The 11,684-nt window shown below is 43.0% G+C and overlaps 1 protein-coding gene across 1 annotated transcript in view; it reads right to left on the minus strand.

Moving 5' to 3' along the window:
* The window catches only part of TMEM59L (transmembrane protein 59 like), a 283,368-nt gene extending 282,369 nt beyond the window's left edge, over positions 1 to 999 (minus strand). Inside the window, exon 1 of the mRNA XM_063914725.1 lies at positions 712 to 999. Within this exon, the coding sequence (XP_063770795.1) occupies positions 712 to 876 (165 nt within the window). The 5' untranslated portion in view covers positions 877 to 999. The remainder of the gene's footprint in view (positions 1 to 711) is intronic.
* Positions 1,000 to 11,684: the final 10,685 nt, after the last annotated feature.

Here is an 11,684-nt window from a genome sequence, read left to right on the forward strand (position 1 = left end):
TTATTATGACCCAATATGCATGTACGTACTATGTTTGCTATATTCACATTTCCTTCAAGTGGGGAAGCTACATAAATAGATTAAAAACAAATACTGAATATAGTGCATTTGTTTTCTATGTAGGGAATAAAATGATCAATAATGACATTTCATAGGCTGTGGTTGTTCTAACACCGGGCTTTTTATTTTCTACAGAATCTATCTACAGTATACATCATATAAAATCATAATTTATTACATTATATCCTAGGAATATATCCAACCCAAGCAATCTGCAGAACAACTTTTAGTTTCCCAGCATAAAATATGAAACACGTCAAGACTTTATAAGTTGATAACTAGCCTCAGTGATATTTTGTACGAAATATCTGTGGTGTTCACCCTAAGGATGTGCAATTAGCCACCCGCTGAGAATATGGGGACTCAGAGAGAAGCAGAAAATAACAGGAAAACAATGGAAGCCATTGCATTTACTAAGGAGAAATAAAGCAAGACACCTTATTGTAGACAGACGTTACAATTATTTCTATACAGAACCTGCTAATTACAATGAGAGCTATAGCATGCCAATAACCTCCATCTTAATCGCAATCTTAAAATGGCATGCGTATAGTAATGGTTAGAGATAAGGTCTAATTGGAGCATTGAAGGCTACAGCACAAGGACTGGCATATTAAAATAAAGCGAATACCCAGCGTCTAGGGTACTTACTTCAGAAGAGATCTTCAGCTTGAAGGTGAGCTGACACTGCTGGCTGCAGGAGGTGATGTCTCCTAGCTGGGCGTCAAATGGATCTCCTGCACTGACTGCAGTCACTACCACTATTAGCGACAGCAGGAGGCTGAGATCGCAGCTCCAATATTCCGGGGCTCCCATCCTGTAGGATTTTATATATTAATCCAGGGGCAAATCACCAGCCGGGAGATACACAGAGCGCAGCAAAGGCACTGCTGTGCAATGTCAGAGGCAGAGCTACGCTGACGTCATCTGCTGAGTGAAAGGGACCATGGGAGAGAGGAGGAGGGGTGCACAATGACAGTGTATAAATGGGATGAGTCAGAGCTGGTGCACATGTGTACTGTATGTCACTGATGCGGTATATGCTATGTCAACTTTAAACCTATTCACCGTAACAAAGCAGCTGTATTCAGTGTCGGTGTTGTAATAACTCCGCAAATCATTAGAAACTCTACCGTTTTGACCAGTTATCATTTTATAAGTTATTTAATTCGTCATCATTTCTGTCATTCAGTACTGCAGATGTGCTGATTTTGACTTATTTCGATTTTTACAACAATTTTAGTAAGGCAGATGGTTATCATAAATTAACGATATGTCACATATTTCTAGATTTAATGGTAGGTCAAAAATATGAGTTACAGTCTGTTTCCAGAACGATGCAAACCAATCACGCAGCTAACTTTCCATTCTGCAAACTCACTCTATTTACTGTGGACGTTTGTCATTTTTCTTGGCCAAGTATTATGTTTTATCACATGCCATACAGAATACATTGTCAGCGTCCTGATTACAGCTAGAAAGCCTCTGTCCATGGTCCTGATAGAACACGTAAGCAACAAGGGCTCAATAAAATACATCCACCCTCAGCAGACAACAAGTTATCTGTAAAATGCACCAAGCACCACTGTTTATGTATGTTTGACCATCAACTACAGATAACATTACTTATGTCTGGGGTGTGCAGATCTCTGCAATGAGCCACTAATGAGAAAGTGTCACATGGTAGATAAGTCTAGAAGGAAGAATGTAGTATCTGCTCAGAGCAGAGGAGAGCAACTCAAATTAAAATAGAGAAATTAAAAAAAATTAGAGCTGGGATAATAGTAACCAAGTGTTGCTACTTTCTGCACTGCAGGGTATGACGTGACTGGACAGACCGTGGTGGGGGTGACACTGGCTGGGAGACAGCAGAAAATCCCTGGATTGGGTAAATTGCGTATTTTACTGGGAGCTTTGTTCACTTTGCAGTTCTAATCACCCAACTTATTTCAAATGTTGTTATACTTCCATACGAGCGAAAGCAGCGTGCTTGCGCTGTGTACATTACCTCCAACGTGCACACTGATAATGTATTTTATTTGTACCCCGAAGATAAATATTATATAGATTCATAGGATTATTAAAACATAGCATGATATTAATATTTTAGTCCAGCTAAAGTTAGTTTGAATAAACTCAATACATATCATACATACATAGGTGTAGCTAGGTGCCATGGTGCCCGGAGCAAGTGTATGTTTCGGCACCCCCTCCCCTGTACTGAATTGGATATATGTTACATTTGAAAAAAAAGTATTTAAAAATCCTAAATTGGTGTCAGGGCTGGTTCAAGAACTTGTGAATCTCGGGGCGAAAGTTTGCTTTGGGCACCCCCATGTTTAAAAGAGGGCCAGTGCCTGCCAAAGGCGGGCAACAGAAATATAGGGATGTGGCTTCACGGGGAAGGGGCATAACCACAGAATAGTACCAATTCAGATCACACCGCACAGTATTGTCCGTTATTCACATTACACCACAGTAGTGTCCATTATTCACATTACACCACACAGTAGAGCCCCTTATACACTTTTCTACCACACAGTAGAGCATTTTATACACTTTGCACCACACAGTAGAGCCCCTTATACACATTACAACACACAGTAGAGCCCCTTATACATGTTACACAACACACTAGAGCCTCTTATACACATTATGCCACAGTAGAGCTGCATATACATGTTATTCTGCATCTTCTAATGCAGAGAGGGGTGCTGCAACAACCGGGGCAGAGAGAGGTGCTGCAGCAGCTGCAGAGGTGCAACAAGCAGACAGTGAGACATATGAAGAGGGCGGCAGAGCTCTAGCATGTGCTGTCAGTGTCTCCTGCTGTCGCCTCTGGCCTGCCCTGCTCCCTACCTAGTCTCCAAGTCAGCGTGCCCCTCTGCTTCTCCTCCTCCTGCTCTCCAGATGACTGTACAGCGGCCTGTGTTATAGTGGGTGAAGGGAGGGGGGAAGGGCGGCACGCCCTCTAGTTTTTCCTGTGCCTGGACCTTGCACACCACCGGAACCACCCTCGCTACAGCCCTGCATTTAGTTCACGTTATCTTCCTTGGCAAGGGGTCTCTGCACACTGTAGCACTAGCAACTGGGGTATATCTTTGCTCCATATATATGTATTTATATATAGATAAATAGATATCTATCTATCTATATACACTGTATATATATATATATATATATATATATATCCAGCGCTGAAAGTAGGGTGGTACGGAGTACCATTAAGAAGTATGGTGTACCACCAGCCCACCACTGAGGCATAATTTCTATGAGGCATTTTTGTAAAATGGTGACAGTGGCATAGTTGTGTTTTGCACAATATGTAATAGGCATTACGGTGTGTGGTATAATATGTAATAGGCATTACAGTGTGTGTGATATGATGTGTAATGGGTGTTACGGTGTGTGGTATAATATGTAATAGGCATTACAGTGTGTGTGATATGATGTGTAATGGGTGTTACGGTGTCTGGCATAATGTGTAATGGGCATTATGGTGTGTGGCATAAAGTGGCCATTCCCCTATTGTCATGTAGCCACTCCCCTAGTTTCGTGCGACCATGCCCCCTCATGACACGTGACCCCGCCCATTTTTACTATCAGTGCCACTAAGGAAAAATTTCTACTTGCACCACTGTATATAGCTAGATAGATAGATAGATAGATAGATAGATAGATAGATAGATAGATAGTTATACTGTACATATCTGTATATTAGATCGAAACTCAGGAACCGGACCTGTAATCCCAATTCACTGGGTCATACCCATTTCCAGGTCTCTGTTGCCCTCCCCTGGACAATACGTTTATTTTGTTATTACTGTATTTATATTGCAAACTGTTGTATAATATATTTCTGCTATTTTAAGTAAATTTAGCAGTCATCGTTCATGATAATAGAAACCTTTATATGCTTGAGAACAACTCATTCACCATGAGTATTAGTACGCCCCACTACACTCACCTAAAGATACCATTATGGGCTTAACAGCACATTCATTAGTGTGAGGTGCATTACCTCCAGTCAATATTATTTGACTGGAGGCGAAGCAGGAAGGGACTTCGACAAGATGTATTAACATCTTGTCTACCGAAGCGGGGGCCGGTGATGTCCCATCGAGCCCACAGTGTGTCAGCTCAGAGCTGATGCGCTGTGTCTCCTTCCTGGCCAGCTCCTCTACACATGCGTGGGATCTCGCTACTCACACAAGATCTTCAGCGCAGTCCAGAGCCGGCACCCACCACAGTCAGGGACAGCTCTGTCCCTGCTGTGGTCTATGGGCATCGCCACCTGGAGCTGTCGAAATCATTGCCGTGCATATCGGCCTGCTATCTTTTAGATACCGCTTCTCCCCCATAACGCCCGTTCATACATTTACCCAATTGTTACAGAACAGCATTTCCACACTGAAACAAGTAAAGATACCATTATAAGAGTCAATCACAGCTCAGCTCAGTTAGTTTTGGAGTATTTTATATATCAATTAGTGAAGTTGTGATATAAACATCAATATTCCCTTAATAATTGATTTACACATTGTGGTATTTCCTCTATTTTTTACGTACTTATGCAGAAACACTAACCAACATTGAGGAGAATGGCACAAAAAATGGAGCAAAGTCCACGCTAATCCTTAGGATAAGTATATTATTTTTTATTTTTTTCACCATTTTCAAGTGACCAGGAGAGCAGCTTTATTTCCCACACTGTACCCAAACCTCTATATATTCTGCTAGGGAACTTTGGGATATATCCTTCAAGTGTCGGTGAGGGGCAGCAACCTCCCATAGTGAAGTGCCCAAGTTTCCCTTATTCCCTTTTTTCCTTTTTTTTTTAAAGATAACCAAGCTTGAGTACAGGTGATTTATTTATTACCACAATCAATTTGATGTTTGGTAACCGCTGGCATAGGAGTCCAATTATGAGATATACAAAAACAGAATATTTCTTAGAACAGCCCATTAATATACCAGGATCTGCACTAATATGGCTTATCAAAATTCATGATGTCAGAGGTACTCCATATTTGCAGATGCCTACAAGTTGGGTACCGGAGAGATCTGCAGTGGACAGAAGCAAAAGAGCACTGTGAAACTTCCCACTGCAGTCTTTCCCCTGATACTGATAGATGGCTCTGGGCCACCACACTGTATATATATATATATATATATGTATATATATCCCTCCTTAGAGCACCAGGGTCATCAGGCACTAGGCCTGAGGGGCATCTTCAAGCATTAGGCATGTGAAGCAGGAGCCATGAGCCAGTGGCCCAACATCCTCCTTATAATGTGACTCTGGGCATTAGGTCCAAGTCACTACTGTGCCACCATTAGGCAAGGTAAAGGCCAGGGTCCCTTATACATATAGATTGACTTTGGGCATTAGGTCCATGTCACTGCCATGCCCCAATTTTTTAGGCAGGTGGTAGGCCTGAGCCCCTTATCAGTGACCCTGGATACAAAGTCCAGGTCACCGTAATTGTTCTTAGTCAGGCCAGATACATAAGCCACATGTAATAAACCCGGGGGTTGGGCCAAGGTGGTAAAAAATCAATGACAAGAAAACAGACACAAAGGCCCATGCTCACAACACATCGAAGTGCTAGAGATTCCAATCAGTGTAATTATCACAGTAATTATCACAGTGCTCAGTGTAGTATTTTTTTTACTTTTTTTTTAGTAAATTTGGCCAGATTGCAGTTCCCATTATGGAATGTGAGAATTAAGTATGGAAATGTGATTTGGTTACAAAAAAAAATAAAAAATTAGAATTAAAGGGTTTGGAGCAATTTTTCATGAAAGCAGCTCCAAAAGCCTTTAAATACATTAATGTGATGCTAAAATAATGTGAAAAGGGTGTGAAACACTGAAAACACCCTTTTTTACATGATTTTCGTAAAAAATTGATAATAAATATGCCCGTTAGTCTTGTTTGAAAGCATAAATTACTATGTGGATAGGAATAGTATAGCTGGAGTATTATTTTATGAAGACTGTTTTGTACTATTCCTTAAATTTATTGTAGTGCAGGGCTAAGTGTTAGTTGGGGAGCCCCACTGCGAGATAATAGGTAGTTACTGTTTGTTATTTGAGCAGATAGGCTATCCTTACAGGTGGCATAGATTGTGCTAGCAAAGTGACAAGTGTTGCATTGTGAGTAGTGATTCCAGGTGTGTCTCTCCCCCCTCCCTGTCTCCCTTCCCTTTCCTAAACCAGGTCGGTCATCCTTACACGTCTGTGTAGGGCCCGTGTTGCACCTCAGAGTGAGAATACTAATTAGGTGAAAAAAGGGAGGCTGTCTGCTGAAGATCACGGTCACCATTAATGTGCCTCCTATATTAACGAGTGAAGAGAAAGGACATGTATCGATTACATACTTATTTAGTCCGAAAGTTACATTGCTTGTCTCCTTGCGTGATCTGTACTCCTAGGGACCTGAAAATCACATTCACTCCAAAACTCCATTCAAGGAGACACAATGAACCATAGGGACTATGGTATAATCTCTGATTTTACACTTTGATCTGTCATGGTACTTTGTACTAGCAGATAAGACTATAGCACCTTTATTGTCTTTACGGTTTGTCGAAGTCAAAAATATTACATAGACAGCACATGTAAACTCCAATCAGAGTGCGAATGCGTGCGAATACATGCAACGTGCACAGCGATATATGGTAGCATACGTATTCACACAAACAAGCCATAAGGATATATTCAACACATATTTCATACCACACATAAATTAAACATGTCAAGCACTAGACATTATAATGTATTACATTATATAATAGAGTATTTCATCATGTATTATTGGAACAGAACAAGATAAACATGTCATGCATGCTTGGTGTCAAAATAATCAGGGGAATGAGTGTGTTAATTTGAATACCCGTGATTAGATTGTAGCACATTGCAATGAGTAGTTATGATTGAATGTATGAATATGAAGCCACAATTCAAATGAGAACTAAAGACATTCCTGGATCTTCAAGGCTGGACGTTGCTTGCATATGAACTGACCAATGAGACATCATGAATGAGAAAGTTCCCTCCCCTGGACCAATAACAGAAGACTCAGTCCCAGACCTGTACTCCCCCAATATGCACAGTGTATAGTTAATTGCAGTCACACAAGAAGTTCTGTTTACTGGTTGCTGTTCCAGTTGCTGTTTGTTTGCTGTAGAGGGAGAGCTAAAGATGGAGATGACTGTTCACTGAGCATTGAGAGAGAGGGAGGGAGGGAGAAATGGAGGAAATGTTCTATGGGAAAGGGTAATGTATGTATGCTGGCTGTATGGATTCTTTTGTAACAACTGCTTCCTGTGTAATTGTAAATATGTAACTATATATACTGTACATGTGTTATATTGTATGCATATCCTTTTAACATCAAATATATACATCACTGAGCGTTGGAACTCATACAATGTGTGCAAGTGCTTGTTTTCTCTTAAGGGATGTAGTGTTTTCGACGTACAGCACACTTTTATCGTATATGGTAATAAGATGTGCCTTGCGTTTGCAGCATATATTAATGCTGACATTTTAAATATTTAATAGAAATAATCTATACTTCACAGGTTTAACATTTTTAGTTCACTTAAAGTATTTTTATTCCAAAGTGCCTCTTTTCTGTTTCTGTGAAAGCCATATATTCTGCATCTGTTGAAGATAAAGCAACTGTTGCGTCACCCAGGGCAAGGCGGTAGTCCCCCCCCCCCCCCAAAAAAAAAAAAAAAGACAACCAAAATGTAAACAAACAAACCCTGTCAGACTAAAATAATTATACTATCAAAAATTTATAAACAAAAGAGGATACTATTGGACAATATTCCCCTATGTGCCCCAAATGCCCTAAGTGTCACATGCCCCCCCAGCAGCGTTTTCCACTACATGCCCCCTTGTGTCCCCCCATACATTTCACCACATCACTGAACTACATTCCCATATCCACTGCACTACATCACTATACTACATCCCCTACATGCTGAACTACATCACTACACTACAGCGTGTCCTCTCAATGGTGTGTAGACAGCAGCTTGTTATCAGTTGGTGCTGGGCAGTCCGCCAGGATCATAGCCTGCTTAAAAACACAGCACCAACAGCTCGGTTCTATAGCTTGCACGGTGCACCACACGCTAGTCGCAGCACTGCACGACAAAGAAGAGGGTTTAAGAGAGTAGCCGGCGTAGGAGAGATCCCAGGTACTGGAGCTCACCCGCAGAGCATCGGAGCCAGCTGTCGGCAGACAGGTGGGTCAGATACACTGCCCCAGGAGCCGTCTGCTGTCTTACTGGAGCAGCACAGCACTGCTGGTATAAAAAAAACGGGGGGAAACCCCTCTTCCTCTGTAACTCCTTGGCACCTCCTCAAATCCTGCACCCGGGGCACATGCCCCCTTAGTTCCCCCCACCTTAGTTGCAGCCCTGGTCATCTTCATCTGCTCCCCAACCTTCATCACAGATGCACTTGAATGTTTCAAGTTTGAAAGTTTTTGAACAAAAGGTTTAACAAATTAATACCCTTTAGAAATCTCAAGCACCTCTTAGCTGCAAATCAATGCTATTTTCCAGGATTCGGTGAAAACTGACTAATGTGGTTCACTGCATGGATGATGCCTGGGCGACATCCAACACTTGTATACATCAGAATCCATATTTCAGTAGTACAGTTTCAATATACAGTAGTTTTGCTGATCTATACAGATAGTTCCAGCTATTAGATTTAGCTAAATACTTTTAAATACCCAGCAGGTGATTTGTGGCACCTAGGTCTTTCAATCTACATTTTTCTCCTAAAAGTCTCTTTACATTTTCAATGTGATTTTCTTGAACAGCTAGTAGCAAATCATCCATGTACACAACAACAAGGAATAACCAACATCTGTCACTTTGTTTTAAGTTGTATAATGATCTCTTAAGTACAGTAGGCATACTTTTCTTTCTGGAAACAAAGTTTTATCATAGTCCTCTGGTGACTCCATAAGGATTTCTTCATCTAGTTCCCTATTAACAAATGCCAAGTCAAAATAGGGTTGATATATATTAATAGCAAGTCATATATGCAGATATAGCAATTAGCAAATGTAGGGTACTGTACCTTGAGACATGGGAGAACAATTTAAAGTAATCAATTCCAGCCCTTTCCATAAATCCCTTTTCTCTAACGTCCTAGTGGATGCTGGGACTCCGTCAGGACCATGGGGAATAGCGGGCTCCGCAGGAGACAGGGCACATCTAAAAAAGCTTTTAGGTCACATGGTGCGTACTGGCTCCTCCCCCTATGACCCTCCTCCAAGCCTCAGTTAGGTTTTTGTGCCCGTCCGAGAGGGTGCAATCTAGGTGGCTCTCCTAAAGAGCTGTTTAGAAAAGTTTTTTTTTAGGTTTCAATCTCAGTGATTCCTGCTGGCAACAGGATCACTGCATCGAGGGACTTAGGGGAGAGATTTCCAACTCACCTGCGTGCAGGATGGATTGGAGTCTTAGGCTACTGGACACTTAGCTCCAGAGGGAGTCGGAACACAGGTCAGCCTGGGGTTCGTCCCGGAGCCGCGCCGCCGATCCCCCTTACAGACGCTGAAGAGACGGCAGAACGGAGGTCCGGAAAGCAGGCGGCAGAAGACTCCTCAGTCTTCTTGAAGGTAGCGCACAGCACGGCAGCTGTGCGCCATTGTTGTCACACGGCTCACTGACTCAGTCACGGAGGGTGCAGGGCGCTGCTGGGGGCGCCCTGGGCAGCAATATAATTACCTTTAGTGGCAAAATAAATACATCACATATAGCCATTAAGGCTATATGTATGTATTTTAACCCAGGCCAGTTTCTTAAAAACCGGGGAAAAGCCCGCCGAAAAAGGGGCGGAGCTTATTCTCCTCAGCACTCAGCGCCATTTTCCTGCTCAGCTCCGCTGGTGAGGAAGGCTCCCAGGTCTCTCCCCTGCACTGCACTACAGAAACAGGGTAACAAAGAGAAGGGGGGCATAAATTGGCGATATTTATATATTAAGAGCGCATATATAGTAAACAACACCTTCTAGGGTTGTTTATATACATTTATAGCGCTTTTGGTGTGTGCTGGCAAACTCTCCCTCTGTCTCCCCAAAGGGCTAGGGGGTCCTGTCTTCGATTAGAGCATTCCCTGTGTGGCTGCTGTGTGTCGGTACGTGTGTGTCGACATGTATGAGGACGATGTTGGTGTGGAGGCAGAGCAATTGCCGATGATGGTAATGTCACCCCCTAGGGAGTCGACACCGGAATGGATGGCTTTAGTTATGGAATTACGTGATAATGTCAGCACATTACAAAAGTCAGTTGACGAAATAAGACGCCCGGCAAACCAGTTAGTACCGGTTCAGGCGTCTCAGACACCGTCAGGGGCTGTAAAACGTCCTTTACCTCAGTCAGTCGACACGGATACCGACACAGATGAATCTAGTGTCGACGGTGAAGAAACAAACGTATTTTCCAATAGGGCCACACGTTATATGATCACGGCAATGAAGGAGGCTTTGCAGATCTCTGATACTGCTGGTACCTCAAAAAGGGGTATTATGTGGGGGGTGAAAAAACTACCTGTATTTTTTCCAGAATCAGAGGAATTGAATGACGTGTGTGATGAAGCGTGGGTTAACCCCGATAGAAAACTGCTAATTTCCAAGAAGTTATTGGCATTATACCCTTTCCCACCAGAGGTTAGGGCGCGCTGGGAAACACCCCCTAGGGTGGATAAGGCGCTCACACGTTTATCAAAGCAAGTGGCGTTGCCGTCTCCTGATACGGCCGCCCTCAAGGATCCAGCAGATAGGAGGCTGGAAACTACACTGAAGAGTATATACACACATACTGGTGTTATACTGCGACCGGCAATAGCCTCAGCCTGGATGTGCAGTGCTGGGGTAGTGTGGTTGGATTCTCTGACTGAAAATATTGATACCCTGGATAGGGACAGTATTTTATTGACTCTAGAGCAATTAAAGGATGCTTTCCTTTATATGCGAGATGCTCAGAGGGATGTTTGTACTCTAGCATCAAGAGTAAGCGCGATGTCCATATCTGCCAGAAGAAGTTTATGGACGCGACAGTGGTCAGGTGATGCGGATTCCAAGAGGCATATGGAAGTATTGCCATATAAAGGAGAGGAATTGTTTGGGGTCGGTCTTTCGGACCTGGTGGCCACGGCAACTGCCGGCAAATCCACTTTTTTACCTCAGACCCCCTCCCAACAGAAAAAGACACCGTCTTTTCAGCCGCAGTCCTTTCGCTCCTATAAAAAGCGACCAAAAGGACAGTCTTATCTGCCGCGAGGCAGAGGAAAGGGTAAGAAAGGGCAGCAAGCAGCCCCTGCCCAGGAACAGAAGCCCGCCCCGGCTTCTACAAAGCCATCAGCATGACGCTGGGGCTTTACAAGCGGACTCAGGAACGGTGGGAGGTCGACTCAAGATTTTCAGCAATCAATGGGTTCACTCACAAGTGGACCCGTGGGTCCTGCAGATAGTATCTCAGGGTTACATGCTGGAGTTCGAAAGGTCTCCCCCTCGCCGGTTCCTAAAGTCTGCTTTACCAACGTCTCCCTCAGAAAGGACGTCGGTTTTGGAAGCCATTCACAAGCTGTATT

Source organism: Pseudophryne corroboree, chromosome 1 (assembly GCF_028390025.1).
Source record: "Pseudophryne corroboree isolate aPseCor3 chromosome 1, aPseCor3.hap2, whole genome shotgun sequence".
Taxonomy (NCBI): Eukaryota; Metazoa; Chordata; class Amphibia; order Anura; family Myobatrachidae; genus Pseudophryne; species Pseudophryne corroboree.